General features: G+C 42.4%; 1 protein-coding gene and 1 long non-coding RNA gene across 2 annotated transcripts; one reads left to right on the top strand and one right to left on the bottom strand.

The window, feature by feature from the left end:
• On the bottom strand, positions 1-1,169 carry LOC5510443. Its single transcript, XR_004295646.2, has 2 exons — positions 791-1,169; positions 1-347 (listed from the first exon to the last, which is right to left on the bottom strand). It is a non-coding gene; the product is annotated as an uncharacterized LOC5510443 (long non-coding RNA).
• Positions 1,170-2,217: 1,048 nt separating this feature from the next.
• On the top strand, positions 2,218-7,644 carry LOC5510444 (ectonucleotide pyrophosphatase/phosphodiesterase family member 5). The gene is made up of 2 exons (XM_032379560.2): positions 2,218-4,937; positions 6,077-7,644. The coding sequence occupies exons 1-2, from the start codon at positions 3,782-3,784 to the stop codon at positions 6,370-6,372; spliced, it is 1,452 nt and encodes a 483-aa protein (XP_032235451.2). The 5' UTR covers positions 2,218-3,781; the 3' UTR covers positions 6,373-7,644.
• Positions 7,645-17,606: the final 9,962 nt, after the last annotated feature.

The following is a 17,606-nucleotide window of genomic DNA, read 5'->3' as shown; positions in this document are numbered from 1 at the left end:
AGACTGGTGGTGATTTACGTTATAAACAAAGTATAAAATCCGTGAGTCGCGGAGGGAAGCTGCGAATGCCTCTATCAGGTGACCTGCTCAATATTGAATAATGTGAGTACGAAATAGCCCCCACGCTCGAGTGATGTGACTTCAACTGAATCGTTCACAACCAGTTTCGGTTGATAACTGCGCCGCCAAAACAATAGCTATGCAAATTTGACCTCGACTGTTTCGTGTGATGATTTCACAAATGACGTACATACCACTGGCGCGGAACCGCCGACCCTAGGCAGGAATACTTCATGTATGAATCACCGCTACTACAGGGATCCCAAGAAATCAGAGTTGTTGGAAACCTGGGTAAAACACAGATTTTTTTTAGTGGACCAGTCTAATTTTTCACAATCAAGGTTTCATAAATAGCTTTGGGATGAGAGACAATAAGAATAACCTTAAGAATAGCAATATTCTACAAACGATATCTCAAATTTGTTATGGGCTCCCTGTGTTTTTGTTTGCACAAAGTACCACAATACCCATAGAAACGTCAATATTTTGATGCCTCACGTAACTCCGGTTGTAAATAACTTCCCTTTGATTTTAATTCACCCCATAAAGAGTAATGAGGCTTGACATGCCTACCGTGCCTTGTGGCTGGTATAAGTATTATTTTCGGGTGATTGTACGATTTTCATCTCTTCCGCTGTGTTCGGCATAACAATGCGCTATTGCCAAGGTCTTTTGGGTCGAGTACGGCGGGTTCTGTTTCGTGACAGATAAAAGTGCAAATTAGTCATACCTTGGACGTATAAAGGATACCGAGCCAGGTTCTTGCACGAAAGCTAGAATCAATTTCTCGAACAAGCACGAACTTCAAAGATTCAGGAAACTTCCGGATGAAGTGTATTTCTTCGCTCGTTGTGACCACACGCTCTTGGTATTTCGGGCTGACGCGGGAGTCTAGCGAGAATGCGCGTGTGATGGTTATCAAAGCTTCCCGTTTGTGTGTAATGTTTTTATGAGAGGTGGGAAGGTCGTGTTTATGAGAGGTGGGGATCGGAGGTCGTGTTTATGAGAAAAAAGGGGGGGGGATCAGAGTTCGTGTTTATGAGAGGAGGGTGGGGATGGGGAGGTCGTGTTTATGAGAAGAGGGGTAGGATGGGAGGTCGTGTTTATGAGAAGAGGGGTGGGGATGGGGAGGTCGTGTTTATGAGAAGAGGGGCTGGGGATGGGATGTCGTGTTTATGAGATAGAGGAGGGGGTGGGGAAGGGATGTCGTGTTTATGAGAGGAGAGGGTGGGGGATGGGATGACGTAATGAGAAGAGGGGGTGGGGATGGGATGTCGTGTATATGAGAAGAGGGGATGGAATGTCGTGTTTATGAGAGGAGGGGATGGGTATTGGATGTCGTGTCTATGAGAAGAGGGGGTGGGGATGGGATGTCGTGTTTATGAGAAGAGGGGGTGGGGATGGGATGTCGTGTTTATGAGAAGAGGGGGTTGGATGTCTTGTTTATGAGGGGAGAGGGTAGGATGGGATGACGTAATGAGAAGAGGGGGTGGGGATAGGATGTCGTGTTTATGAGAGGAGGCGATATGAGGATGGGATGTCGTGTTTATGAGAGGTGGGGATGAGGATGGGATGTCGTGTTTATGAGAGGTGGGAATGAGGATGGATTGTCGTGTTTATGAGAGGAGGGGTATGGGATGTCGTGTTTATGAGAGGAGGGGATGAGGATGGGATGTCGTGTTTATGAGAGGAGAGGGTGGGAATGGGATGACGTAATGAGAAGAGGTGGTGGGGATGGGATTTCGTGTTTATGAGAAGAGGGGGTAGGGATGGGATGTCGTGTTTATGAGAGGAGGGGATGGGGATGGGATGTCGTGTTTATGAGAAGAGGGGATGGCATGTCGTGTTTATTAGGGCAGAGGGTGGGATAGGATGACGTAATGAGAAGAGGGGGTGGGGATGGGATGTCGTGTTTATGAGAGGAGGGGGTGAGGATGGGATGTTGTGTTCATAAGAGGTGGGGATGAGGATGGGATGTCGTGTTTATGAGAGGAGGGGGATGGGATGTCGTGTTTATGAGAGGAGGGGATGAGGATGGGATGTCGTGTTTATGAGAGGAGGGGATGAGGATGGGATGTCGTGTTTATGAGAGGTGGGGATGAGGATGGGATGGCGTGTTTATGAGAGGAGGGGGAGGGATGTCGTGTTTATGAGAGGAGGGGGTGGGGATGGCTGATTGCTTCGGTCTATTGAAAAACAGGCATTTTAGAGGCCATTTGTATGCTTTTATGTAGGTGATAGAATTTCCCTCGAGATATGCCATTTGTCTGGTCATTACATGGATAGAAGGAACTCAAAAGAACTCAAGAGTATTTAATGGGCACACCCTAATTTTCCCCAACGTATACAGATGAATGAAACAAAGCCTTATCAAAGCGTGAGAGTTAAACAATCTTTTTATTAATGTTTGTCTTCTCAGGGTTTACGTGCGATATTTATTCTTTGTTTGCAGTGCAAAATTAACCCAATCAAGAATCGAAATGAACCGGCCATTTACAGAGTACTCGGATATCTAATTGCGTTTCTTTATCGCGGAAAATTGCGTATATCTCGTCTAGATTAAGAATAGGGTGGGAAGTTGAAGTGCAGTTTTGAGATATTGCTTGAGTGGAAAATTAGCGATGTATTTTATGTGCACGAAATTGAATCATTTATACGACTGTTTATTTAATCATTCGTCGGTTCGGAAAATTATTAAGTGTTGAATTGCCCATGCGTGTGACGATAAGACGGTCGCTTGCCTAGTGCGGTTGCAGGCGCGTACACAGGGGGGGTGCGCAGGGTGCGCGCGCACCCCCCTTGGCTGCCGAAAAGGGGGTAATTTCTTATTGAGGAATCTTCAAATTCTATGCTTTTTTTCATATTATATGTTATTCCTATGGCTGCACACACACCCCAGTCATACCGTTATTAACAGTACAGATAAAACAGTAAGATTATCAAATAAAATCTACTATGATATTATTTCTGTTTCAATATTCCTAAAAAAAATAAACTTCCACGTGGTACTGACTAAACGTTTTCTATACCAAGTTAGTCCCGACACTTATTTCAAATAAGGTTGCACTTAAGAATCCATGTGTCGTGACGTTCACAATAAGCAACACTGGTTTATTCTGCCTTCTCGTCGCGTTTCAATGTTATTCTATATACCTTCCTTACTGTACAGAGCCGTGGGTCAAATCTCCGCCGAGAAGGCACTTGTACAAACCGATTATCTGAGGTCTATAAGCAATGTCAAGTCCGTGCAACAAAGAATTCCTTGAATCGAATGGCCTTCAAGTCACCGTCAGCAACACTTGTCTACAGCACGAAAAGTTAAAAGGATGTGCGCAATGTTCGTGGACAGTCATTTTTGTTTTTGTTGTTGCTGTTGTTGTTGTTGTCCCAACCCTCCTTTAGTAGGGAGGCGGGGTTTCGGGGTCATTGGTCACCTGTTATGATGCACGGCCCGTTTTGTTCTCATTACTTATTCACAAGCTTAGCTTTTTTTCAAATATCGGTGCTTTTTACATTGATTCAAACGGTTTCTCTTCTTCCCAAAAAAAAATCACGTTCTATTCAAAACATGCACTACGCCTCGGTTTTTTGAATGATACTTAACAGTGCTCTTGTTATTTTAATTACAAAATTAAAGCCATTGTTTCGTAGATCAGCGGTTAATGTGTACTTAGTCACGGCAAGCTGCGTATCGGAATAAGTAATCTTTAACGTCGTCTTCATGCATGCTGTCATGGCCTTAATGGCCCTGTACCGACCCTCTGCGCTCTTAGGCATTCTCGCACATCTTCTCTGCCTCGTCCAGGGATTCTCAGACCATCCCGTCTTGCTGGTCTCTCTGGATGGTCTCAGCTGGCGCTACACGGGCGGCGACCTCGCTAACACTTCAAACCTTGATTACATCGCTTCTACTGGGGTCAAGGCGAAATGGATGCGGCCGATTCAACCCGTGAAAACATGGCCTATACATCAGACGTACATGACCGGATTATACGCTGAGACTCATGGAATCGTCTCTAATAATTTCTGGGATCCGCTTTTCAAAGAGAAGTTCGTTTTACAGTACGACTGCTCTAATTTTGACCCAAAGTTTTACAACTCTTCAGAGCCTCTTTGGCTGACGGTACAGAAGCGCGGCGGGAAGTCTGGCGTCCATTTCTGGCCTGGGTATTATAGCTATCCCGAGAAACCAAGTTATACCGAGAAACCGGAGTGTTTTGTGGACTGTTCAGCGATAAAGTCAAGCGACTTGCCTCGTTATAGAAACAAGACAAGGCAAGGATGGCCTCCGTATATTCACTGCTTTGCAAACCAAAGTCTGCCTTATAAAAACCGCATCGACAAGATACTCAACTGGATGAAATCTGACGACCCACCGAAGTTTGTCGCTTTGTATGTAAACGAGCCGGACTCTTCCGGGCACGGCTTTGGGCTATTTTCGGGTCATTACAAAAGGGCAGTGGAGAAAATGGACAAGGAGGTCATTGGGTATCTCATTGAACGTCTTATAAAGGCGGAATTGTTTGACAAGGTAAACCTGGTGGTTGTATCTGACCATGGCATGGTATCTATCTCGTCCTCTAGGTCTATCTACCTTAGTGACTTTGTTAACCCCGACACTTTTACCATGTCAGAGGCTGGCGTGGCGGGCCACCTGTGGCCTCGTGACCGAGTAGGACTAGAGGACGAGATCTACCAGAATTTGACAAGGGCTGCAGCTATAAATTCTCATTTTAGTGTGATTAAGAGAGATGACATTGACGAGAAATACCACTGGAAGGACAACCGAAGAATCCCGCCAATTTACGTGAAGACAGAGCTGGGCTGGACAGTTCACCAGATACGGCCAGCGGTCATCACCAATTATACAAGCGCGGGTAGGTATAGCAGCTTAACTCTCTTTCTGTGGTGTAGGCAATAGGGGACTTGAGCTAAGAAATCACGTGACTTTTTGGTTGACAAACTCTAGCAAAATAAACGCAGAAATGGCTGCGCCCGTCACACAAGAGAACGACGTGCTAGGCAACGCCGACAGAGCCAAAAAATGGCAAGTTTTTCCAAAGTAAGGTCTGGTTAACTTCGGTAAGCTTGAATTTTTGCATACAGGTTCCTTATGTTATGTAAACCAACATATCAAAAAGTGTTTTTTTCTAATTGATTCGTCTTCGAGACATGAGGCTTGAAGTGCAATTTTCAAATGTTCAAAGTATTAATTCTCCTCGTTTTTAGGGAGAAGTCGGGCTCCAATCAGAAATTAAGCCAACTTTGATCGCTTATATCTAAATTTAATATCTTCTAAATTTCTTTAAAATTTGGAATTAAACTTTTGGTCAGAGTAGCTTTTTGGATGCGGAATCTTTTATATCGAGAACTGGAAAATTTAATGCCTTTTTTTACTCTGTCGGCAACACCAAGATCTTCAGGCCTACAGCATTCTAGGTGTCAGGTATAAAGGGAACATGCCAGGGAGAGCAGACGCGTGCAGAGGTGTCAGGTATAAAGGGAACATGCCAGGGAGAGCAGACGCGTGCAGAGGTGGAGTGCGGGGCACACAGGGTGTACCAATACATTCTAGGTGTCAGGTATAAAGGGAACATGCCATGGAGAGCAGACGCGTACAGAGGTGTCAGGTATAAAGGGAACATGCCAGGGAGAGCAGACGCGTACAGAGGTGTCAGGTATAAAGGGAACATGCCAGGGAGAGCAGACGCGTACAGAGGTGGAGTGCGGGGCACACAGAGTGTACCAATACTATCCTTTTCCATGTGATGCCTATGACTGCGCAGCCCCTCCCCTAGTTACACACCTGGAGAGAGTATGGATATTAAAAATGCTGGCTCTCACAGATGTTTTTCATGCCGTGCGGTAAATTTGTTGGCTTAGTACGGCGAACCTCAGAGGTTCGATCAAAGGGGGACTCCTACACATAGAATCAATATTTAAAAATAAGAGATTGATCATACATTAAAACGACACATGTATGGAATAAATGGTGAAATGATGCTTTGTCTTACAGATCACGGCTGGTACCCAGTCCCCGGCCAAGAGCGCCTACTAGGCCCAGTCTTCTTTGCCCGCGGTCCTGCCTTTAAGCGGGATTATGAGTCACAGAACGGGCTCAACGTGATTGACGTGTATCCCCTGCTTTGCCATCTACTCGGCATAACACCGCTGCCGAACAACGGTTCACTAGACAACATGAAGGAAATTCTGGCAGATTCGTCGCTTAGCAACGCAATGTGCAATAAGATCTTTGGCTTGTGTCTTGGAATATGCGCCATTTTTGTTTTTATTGGACTTCAGAAGCTATAGGAAATCTTGGTTTACGTCACATTGTCCTTAAACGTACTTCTTAGTCTTTTATAAACCGCAGGTGGTTATTTGCTCCCCCCCCCCCCCCCCCCCCAAGAGCATATCAATATTTGGGTGACCTTCAAACCCGCTCGGTCAATCTCTGGGAGGCCTGGGTCTAAGGGCTTTTCAATATTAGTGAGATAAAAATTGGCCAAGCTGTCAGGTTTTTTTTTTACAAATTCTTGCCACGAGTCTCAAATTGACAGGGATCAGCATTTTTTACCATATTTGCTGGAGATCAGGGAGCGGGAAAACTTTAGCTCTTCTAAATATGGGCATCAATGACCATATAAGGCAATGCAAACGAAGGACACTATCCTTGGGGAATATGTTTGATATGTTCTTTTTAGGAGCTTCAGAAGACAGAAGCTATGGGATCAGACAGGCATGTGGACATGGAGTGAGAACCATACTAATATGGCTGGCAGAAAGAAAAGGAGAGCAAATGTATCACTACTTTTTTATTGTTTTTACCATAAGACGTCTTCCATTTCGACCATATCGAAGTTGCTCGATTTTAACTCGTTTGTGACTTGTGACTCGTCTGACAACTCGCACATCGTTCGAGGGAAATAGGGCCTTTGTAGGCGAAGCGTTTTATCGAAGCCACGAGGACAGAACCTGAACTAAGCATTTTCTCTGACATTTTCTCTCACCGTGCACTTTTTAATTACAAATTGTCTCGCTGAAAATAATTGCAAGTCGTACGCGCCATGTCACACGTGAAGATTTTCCTGCGCTATGGAAAATTTGTTGCGGAAAGAATAAATTAGTTCTACTTTTCGTGCGACTTTGAGAATGAAAAACAAGTTGCAAAGATGGTGTCACACGTAAAAAAGGACACACGTGCGACTTGCAATCAGTATTATTTTTTGCGAGACAAGTGCAAGAGATAAAACGTACGGTGACATGGCTTAAGACACTCGCGTTATCGTGTTTGCCGGACGTTGTGAACTTGCGTCAACGATACACAAGGGGGCTTTTTTTAAATATTGCTTTTCTTATCCGACATGTGCCTAGGAACGTCATTGCGCAGACGGATCAATAGTAGCAGAGGCGTAGTGTGGGCATTTTTACGAACTATGTACGAACTATGGCACCACGTTTTAGCCAAAACCTCCCCCTTGAAAACATATGAAAATGTTAGGATTGTTGACGTGCTCTGCAAATTTCCTGGCGCAGTTTATAACGCTCATCTACCATACATCAAAATAAAAAAATACTAAGGTACTTTTTGAGACTCGGACACGCTTGCCCCGTCCCAACCCTGCACACACATGATTTAAGATAAAATTATATATAATTATATACGCACGTGGTAGATTGGCCTTTAGGATGTAACGCCCCCGAGTTGGGCTACTGCAAATAACGAATGGTAAAAAGGAAGGAATGCGAAGATTGGTGATTTTGGGTGGCGAAGTGGCAGGGATAGTGGAAAAAAGTGAACGTTTTATTTCCTTATGCTCTGTTGTATTTTCCTATTACATTCATCATACACCTATTTCAAAAAAGGTTGTGCAAATGGCGAATTGCAAATAGTAAATGGTAGTTCTAAGCCTGAACGGTGCTTCTGGGTACTAATCATTCGTAAAATGAAAAGTTTTAAATAAAGTCTAGCAATGCCAGAGACATGCATTAATGATCTTTAATGGATAATTGTTTGATTTATCCATATTCTTCAGCATTTAATAGAAATTTATCGAGACCCATGGTTCATTTCGGTCCTAGAACTGCCATTTGCCAATCGCCATTTGCCGTTTCGCACTGACAACGTTTTTTGAACTAGGTATATGCTCAATTCAGTAGAGCCGACATATTCGCCATCGTTACTATGGTTATCACCATGGAGATGGAACGGCAATTATTGCCAACACTATTCACCATACACAGAAACCCAAAATGTGTACTCAAAACTTTGCACAATTGTTTTAAATAAGGTTGTACTCAAGAATCCACGCATAAAGTAAAAATGGCTGAACCCTGATCTCTGAAAGACATGTGAATGTCACAGACACTGATGTTACTGCTTCACAAAGATGAGTTTGCTTTTATTTAATTTTATTTGCTTGTTTTTTGATAGCCACAAAGCATTGCGGGTTACGACACATGGATTCCCCGAGTTCAGTCTTATTTGAAAAATAAAATGTTTTCACAAAACATGACCAGAAAAGGATACACAGATCCATTACCAGAAGCAGAAAACATTGCTTGGAACCGATAACTAAATAGCTCACTACAAATCACATACATCCAATTTATCACAAGATATAACATATCATACACATAGCCACCTCCATACATACTTAAAACCTTACACATGACCACAAGAAACGCATTACGCGCTTGAACACACGCTCTCCGCGTGACATGCAGAATAAAAGTCCCAGGCCCTGCGGCCAAAGCCTTGTGTCTCCGTTTTGATAAAATCTTTGTCGTCTCGTGAAGTAAATCCTCTTTGTGCACCCAACCAAGTCACAAACATCTGACGTCATAGAGAGATGGACAGATACGAGTCGATTATGTTCGCAGCACGCGTAGTTCTAGCCTGCTTGCCGGCTCTCATTGTGGGGTATTCGGAAATGTTTTATTTTCGAATATTGGGAACCCTGTGCGCGCGAAGGCCGAGGTGCGCTGGGCCGAGGGTGAAAAGTGATTTCTTTGCACCCGTAGTCCTTAAGACACTGTAGTACGAGCAGCAGCAAAATCGTACAATTTGGCAGCAAAAAAGTTCGAAAGCGATAATGCGCGTTTTACTACCGGCGACCAAGCTTTTGTCACAGCAAACTTTTTGTTGCAAATTGATAACGTTTGCTTCAGCAAGTAGAAGATGGTTCTATACTTTTTGCAACAAAACTCGGGGATACTACTGCAGTACTACTACAACAACCCAACTTGTCTCGCAGCAAAGTCACGCCAGGCATACGCAACAGCAGTTGCGTTAGCCAATGAAAAATAAGTTTTTAATTAAATTGCAATAAAAAAAGAATGCTGCGACAAAAATTGGTTTGCCGGTAATGAAACGCGCAACATCGCTTTCAAAATTTTTCTGCAGAAAGTTGCCTCAAAAGTTGTACCATTTTGCTGCGTGTATTTACCATACCTCAGTAGGGGGATGGCTGTACCCCGCAACTTTCTTGATGTTTCCGTACCGTGCCCCCCCCCCCCCCCCCCCCCAATATTTCCAGGCCTGCTGCGGTTCTGTACCTTTAGTAATAAAACAGACTGTCACGCTTAAGGATATCGCATGAAAACGTATTAAGTAGCCATACTAGAGTGTAGTACTAGACCATGTCACACTCTACAATATTGCATGACATCTGATAACCATACCAGACTCTGTCACGTTCGATAATATTGCATGACATCTGAGTGCCATTCCATACTCTGTCACGCTCGATAATGTTATGCACCCGGTCACGCTCGATAATATTGTATGACATCTGATAGCCATACCAGACTCCGTCACGCTCGATGATATATTGCATGACTGCATCTGATAGCTATTCCAGACTCTGGCACGCTCTATGGTATTGCATGACATCTGATAGTCATTCCAGACTCTGTCACGCTCTCGATGATATTGCATGACATCTTATACACATAACAGACCCTGTCACGCTCGGGGTTAACGCATGCATGACCTCGTGCAGTCGGCTGTAAGGCGTCACCCATCATCCGGGGACAGCAAATAGAACAGGAAGAGGCCGTGATTCGACTCGAATGAGCGCTGCATTTCTCCGTCATCACACGCCCCACCCCTTTGTAAGAATCTGTGTATTATGCACCAGTTGCGTCACAGAGCTGAAAAAGAGCTGATTACAAAGGTCCTCTGGACTTCCAATGGTCTAAAATAGCCTGGGACGAGCGCCCAGGAAACCTGCGATTTTCTAAAACGTTAGGGACTAGACTCCATTTTCAAGATGGCTACCAGCAAAATCGAAGCAACACGAAACCCTGCAAGTTTACGTGGACGTTCTACAACGATAAAAAAGCGAAAGAATGATTGACTCCCAAATATGGTATGCAAGCTAGGAGCTAGGAATACACCCGGGTCAGTAAAGCCATTACACTGAAATACGAAAAAAGCCCGACACACCCCATGATTTTTGCAGCCTTTGAAATAACCCGTCTGGCTCCATCTCAGTCTTGAATTTTACTAGCACCATATTAGTCCTTAGTGCCTTATCACCTAGCCTGCTTGCAGGTGTTTACCCGGTGTTTTTTTCGCTATGTTTACCCGGTGTTTTCGCTATGCGCCGAGTCGTGGCCGCCATCTTGTTTTATTCTGGCCGCGCGCGACCGAAAATCCAAGATGGCGCCCAAAACACCGAAAAGCGGGTCAACATAGCGAAAAAACACCGGGGTAAACGCCTGCAAACAGGCTTCTTAGCACCGTGTGAACGTGCGGTAGCACAGAGCGCGTTAATTGATGTGATTTCACACTGACCAAGTTACAGATCAGAGATATTGATCATTTCACCGGGACAAAATCTTGATATGAAAAATAGAATAACAGGAAAGATATTTTCACGGTTTTACCGGTGTACGCCAGGACATGGCACTTGATCACAAATACAATAATAAATATAAGAGAAATGGAAAAACAAACAAAAGAATATTTTAGAACGTAGGCGTAAAAAATAAAAAGCTGGTAGAAAATAAGGCCTGAGTTCTTATCCACTCTTATGAGTGTGATTTGAGTTGACGGCGCTAAGAACGTCATGTTTTGCTCAGATTTTGTCTCTCTATCGCTATTTTAAATCTGTGAAGGGATTACTGCGTTAGGAGACATTTGCTACTGCGTGCCCATGGTGACGGTATCCCTCACGATACATTCTAGTAAAGCAATATATTGGTGTTTGCTTAGAGGGTGAACAAGTTAATAAGTTTTGTGGCTAATTTTCAGCGATATTTTGAACAGATCCAAAGCCCGCCGAACCAATCCCTTTATGCGAATCTCCCGACACTTTTGGTGAAAAGTGATTTAAAAAAAACAATTATGTTATTATGCTTTCAAATTGTAGAGAACCAGGAATTATTACCTAACAAAGATTTAAGGCTTAAAATTCGTGAATGAAATTACCAATAATGTGATTTCTCGTGCGTTTTTTTGTGATTCTTCTCTTGTTACAATAAAAAAACGAGGTTTCTTTTAATCTATTTTAATAAAATGTCCCTAGATAATAAGCTTTCCTGTTTCTTCCATTCTGTCAAAACAATATTTTCAAAATCTTCTGAAAAAGTGTCAGAATAAAGTTGTTTTGACTGAAAAAAAGGCTGAAGACGATAACCGCACGTGACGTCACCCATAAAGATTCTCTAAATCGCCCTGTAGTTGCTTTATATTTGAGAAAGTACATAAGTTACTCACACTTTCCACTGTATGTTTTTATAACATTTTGGCGCTTCTAGAAGCGAGGGAAGAAAGACGTGATTTATTTCCCTCAGTATTGGCTCGAATAATCTTATCTGAAGATTTAGGGACTTCATCACGAAAATGACTAAAATCTCCCAAAAGAAGCATAGAAAATTGCATACTATTGTGTTTTTAAATGCGAGATAGAAAATATGATATTGTTATGTTAAAATATGGTATCAATATAAAAAAAATACTTATAAATACAATAACGGTACGCCAACTGGTGTCTAACTGTGTTTATTTAAGAAAGCTTTTAGCTACTATTTGAAAAATAAAACAACACAACATAACACACATCAATTTAATGTGGGAATGCACTCAAAGTATTCCATTTTTAGAATGGGAAAACACTTAGAATATATCATTCATAAGTGGAAAAACGTAAAAAAAAACCGGCGTTTATAGGTGTTTTGAAAATGTTTCTTTTTCCAAATCTTTTGCACGGAACCACAGCCAAAAACTCTCAAGCTAAGTGCAAAGTTCAGACTCTTCTATTTGTCAAACTTGGCGAGAAATTAATGCTTTCAACTGGAGTATGTGAGAAGGAAGCGGTCAAATTAATCATGTGTGAAACTGTCATCGCAATAGGAAAACTGCACACCTGCAGGATTTAGGTATAGACTTCATACAACGAGTCTAGTTGTATTTAAGTCAATCAAGCTTTATTCAAAATATGCTCTACCTTTACAAATATTTCTATACTTAATAACTTTATATAATCTGCACCTGCGTCAAATCAGTGTTGTAGAACACAGGCTGGTGAAATCCATTATTTATCAATTCACTCCTCCAACCGTTTCAAACCCTTAAAATGATCACATTTACAGTAATTTGTGGCGGTGAAACTTGTTAAATTGATCTTAGATGACAAAAGCCATTAAAAAAATCTTACTATTTAAGAATTTTTGAAGTTGTGAATAGCAAGAGAACGCGCTCGCCAGCGAGCCACATCTATACAGCTGACATTTTGGCATTTGCCATTATACTTATCTGAAATCAGGAAAACGCCCCCAAAAAGCGAAACACTTTTAAGCACTTAGACTGGAGAAGTGAGATTTTAAACCTGAACCGACTGGAGAAGTGAAATTTTAAACCTGAACCCCGGAAGATTTATAACCTATTAATAGACTTTGTTATATTTAAGGGAGTAATTGTGAAGGAAGGATTTGGGGTTGAAGCCATTTGGACGTTTCCCCCGAGGCGGAAACCTCGTCTTTATGCATATCGATATTCCTTGTCCACTCCGCGCTAATTACGAATCGCAATTTTTTTAGTTATCTTATATTTTGGTACAAAAAAAAACAAATATGCAACCATCGTATGTCATTTTTTAAGGTGTGATCTAACAAATTTCTAATTAAAAGCTGTACACATGTTCATTTTGGTACAAAATATTGATCAAGATTAGAAATAATGCATTATTTCACTTGTCAGAAACCTCTCTCGATTCCAGATGATGAACACCTGATTGCTTTCCTTTTCAGTTCATAGAAAATTACACGAAGAGATAATCATTTAACATTACGTCATGGCTAGGGTTGTTTACCGAAAGAGCATGCGTTTTAATGACTTCTCATCACATAACTATCGATGGAAGATGTTATGGCTGTGGTTTTTACTTGATTCTCTTCGTTCTTTCTCTGTGCAAAAGCAGGTTCTCTTGAACTCCATATGCTTTTCTTTGCATTTATATACAACAAAGATAAGGTTGCCTTTCTGTTGTCTGCGTGCTTTTTGACCATCCACATTTGGCATTGATACTTCAACCTTCTACTTAGCAACGCTTTGCTACCATTTGTAACTATTTCTGAAGAACTATGTAGCTGTGAGGAACCCATTCGCCTTGGCTAGGCTTTGTTCACTGCTCGTGCTAGTGGGCCTCACAGAAGATGCCATTTGAGTAGGTTGTCGGCGACTATAAGATTTCTTCTCTGTGTGCGTAACGGTGAACCACGTTCCTCCAAGACACGCTCTATCTCGTCGCATATCGCCAGCCTTCTCGCCTCATGCGATCGAACTGTGTAGTCTGTTTCCCTAAAGGCCAGTTCGTAACCTTCAAGGTCAGGCTCTTGCATTGTTTTTGATCGGACGAATTTCAAATCCCGCCGTTTGATTGAACTGTTCGCGGCGTCACGTCCTTCGCACGCGGCATCAAAAGATTTCCCCCGTAAGGTTATCCAAGGCTTCATGGCGAACATCTTCAACTTCCCGTTTCTCAAATGCGCGGCGTTGACGCTACTGCTGGCCGAAAGCCTTTGCAGTGGAAACCGGTCGTCATCATTTCTCCCCACCTCCTTGCCTGTATCATCTTCGTCCAGTTCCTCACAAACACTTTTCTGCCGCACTAAACCTCGTTTCGTTTTTCCCGCCATCTGCGGCGACCGCTCCAAAGTGACGACATCTTTCTCCATGATCAGTGATGCATGCTCGGCCTTAGCTCCCAGGAACTCCCAAGTGTGGCTAGACTCGATGATTCCAATGCTGTGTTTTCCCACTTCTTTCATCGTGCTCGCCTTGTAGAGCTATGAGATGGCGATAGACCACTCGCCATTCTTATACGCGGATCACGTGCTTATCTTTTCTAGTCACGTGTTTATCACGTGATCTTATCGCCAGGAGAACTAAGCCGGGCACGTTTGCGAGGTATTATCAAACAAGGAATAAAGTGAAAAGCTCCGAATTAAAAACAATGACGATAGTCCTGTTATCAATGATCGACAATTGCGTTAAAGCTTAAGAAAATAATTGAATTTTGAAAAAAACATATCAATATTTGGGTGACCTTAAAACTCGCTCGGCCCATCTCTTGGAGGCCTGGGTTTAAGGGCTTTTCAAGGCTTGTGTGATAAAGATTTGACCAAGCGATAACGTTTTTTTTTTTTACACATTTTTGCCTCGAGTCTGAAATGGACAGGAATCAGCATTTTTCACCATATTTTCTGGAGATCAGGGAGCGGGAAAACTTTAGCTCTTCTAAATATGGGCATCAATGCCTATGTAAGGCAATGCATACGAAGGACACTATCCGTGGGGAATATGTTTGATATGTGTTTTAAGAACCATCAATAAAACCAGTCGAATCTTATAAACACTATTACACCCATCTCGCTTTTAGTTTTTTTTTAAAATTGATCATATTTCTTGTTATTTTCAAGTCAAATATCCGAAAATAGGGGAGGGGGGTCTGGGGCCCGCTCGGCCCAGGCCTAGACCCGCCCCTGGGCAACAAAACAAAAGCACTTCCCACACTGTATGCAAACAGCTTTGTTGAGCCTTGATTTTTGACAGTTGTCTCGCCAGCAATATTTGCGATAATTACACACGGGGTTTATCATAGCAAGCCGGTCCTCAGACATGCAGTATTTTATCACTACGGAGTTCAGCCTATAAAAAAGTGTTTAGAATTTTACCGAGCGAGTTGTAATCTCGCCAATTGTCAAATTCAGGTCTTTCGTATGTAGTTTAGTTCAACCCCAAGGTTCAACCACCGTAGGAAAACTTCTTGAACCGGATCTGTTCTAGTTGAGCTAATTATTAAAAATGTTTTTGTTTTTATTGATATTTATTCCACTTCGAAATGAGATTACAATCTTGATGTGAGAATATTTTTATAAGAACGTTCAGCCAGAGATTTCAGGCCGAAGCTTTGGTAGAGCAAAACTTTCATTTGAGGGATTTGTTCTAAGACATACAAAGGGGGCGTAAGGGGGGCGAAAAACGCACTCAACACCGCACAGAAAAAGGCAAAAAACCGTCAAAATAAGTCAATAACCGTAAACCGCGAAGTCTAGAGAAACTGCAATACCGCGAAATAAAATAAAAACCACACCGATTTAAGGCAAAACCGCATCACCGCAAACCCTTACCCAAACCCTCCTTACATTATCAAATTGTGTCTCTCATTGGGACTTTGATACCCTGGGTACCAGAGACTCCGAGCTTCGCGGCGACAACGGGTAAGACTTTGAACGCTATTTTTAGCTTTCACCTGATTCATTCTCTTTTTTATATATCAGTGGTATTGTATCTTTATATTCAGTAACTAATCACTGAATTTAAAGAACATAATTTTTAAAAAATGAGAACGGCTCAGCCTCACCCTGAAAAGAGCGTAAATGTTATCACTAGTTAGAAGGGAAAAGGCTGTGACTCCGTTATTCCGAAGCGGTTCTTGTTGTTATTCAAGTACGTCAAAACGTATGCATCCCAAATGGATGGTTTGTTGAAATGGAGTCATTGTTATAGGTTGATGGGCTTCACTGTCTATATCGTTTATACAAGTAAAACAATTTAGGCAATATTAGAATTCTGTTTGCTATAATTCGACAAATTAACGTGTGCCAGTGAAATTACATCTTACATTATTAAGAAAAGCAATGCTTTTCAAATTCGTAATTCCGCTTTCTTCAAATATTGTTTGCATTTCAAATTACGCCCTCTATATCCGGTTCCATTACACCAATATAATTCTTGGATTATCTTGAACATTTATCATTATTCTTGTAAGAAAAACGAGATCGCTTTGTCGGGGTCATCAAACGTCCAGGTATCATGGACACTTTTAAACCCAACGGTAACATCGAGGTTAACCAAAATCCAGGACCAAGTGAAGAACAAAAAAATGGTGAGAACGAGAAAAATAGAAAAAGTCATATTCTAAGGTTAAAGAAATGCTTCAAACCACGGAAGCAACTGAGCTCTGAAGAAGTCCCAAATGAGAGCCAGCGAAATACCAGAAAGTGGAAGTCAAGCGAGATTCTAGACAACGCTAATCAACACGGTCATGGCGGATTTGAACCGAGAACATTGCAATTAAGCAATGGGAGTAATGGCCAGACACAAAAACATCTTTCTACGAAAGCTTACTTGATCGAGAAAACAGAAACACAAGGAAACACGACGGAGCCGTGTCCGTTAGAAATGGAAGGTACTCAGAGAAAGAAATATGATGGGGTGGAATACCTGGCCGAGCCACCAAAGGGGTATTGCTTCCGCAGAACGGGAATTTGTAGAGCGATCGAGAAAAACACAGGCACGGAAGACGGCGAGCTGTCACTGTACAAGCTACGTAAGGCTTTGATTGTAAAGACGGTGGTTCAAGAGAGATTCTTCTTATATTAGAATGATATGTAACGAGGCGTTACAAACTGAGACTAACGATTTATTATCACTTAGACTCCTTATCAACTAGACGAGGGGCGGGGGGGGGGGGGGGGGGGGGGGCGTGATGGGGGGGGGTGCGAAAACCGCATAGAAAAACCGTAAACCACGCAGTCTAGATACCGCGGAATAAAATACGAAAAACCGCGCCAGATTTAAGGCAAAACCACATCATCGCAAACCCTTACGCCCCCCTCCTAGATTCCTTATAGTGCAGGATGACTGAGAATCAAGAATCTGTTCGGAAAGGACAACGCAATCACGAATACAAAATAAGTACACTAACTGGTACGGACTATGGTGCATTTTTGGAAGAATTCATCAAAGCAATCACTTGCTTCCTAGGCACGTGGCGGAATGGGTGGGCAAGTACGGTGAAAACGTCAAATAGAAACGTGCTAGATCTCACGAATTGAGAAGGTAAACCGCTACATGCCGCGGGCGCGTTTACGCAGATCGCACAAGCCGATAATATAGTCTGCGGATGCCCATTTGTGGGCAGCGTAGACAAAAATAATCCAGTCAGATCATACAGCAAATGGTTAACCTGAGTCATCGGTTTATCTGATCTTTATTATAATTTCACCATCTTTATTATAATTTCACACTTCAT

The sequence above is a fragment of the Nematostella vectensis genome, chromosome 14 (genome assembly GCF_932526225.1).
Source record: "Nematostella vectensis chromosome 14, jaNemVect1.1, whole genome shotgun sequence".
Taxonomy (NCBI): domain Eukaryota; kingdom Metazoa; phylum Cnidaria; class Anthozoa; order Actiniaria; family Edwardsiidae; genus Nematostella; species Nematostella vectensis.
This window is presented reverse-complemented; position numbering and strand designations above follow the sequence as displayed.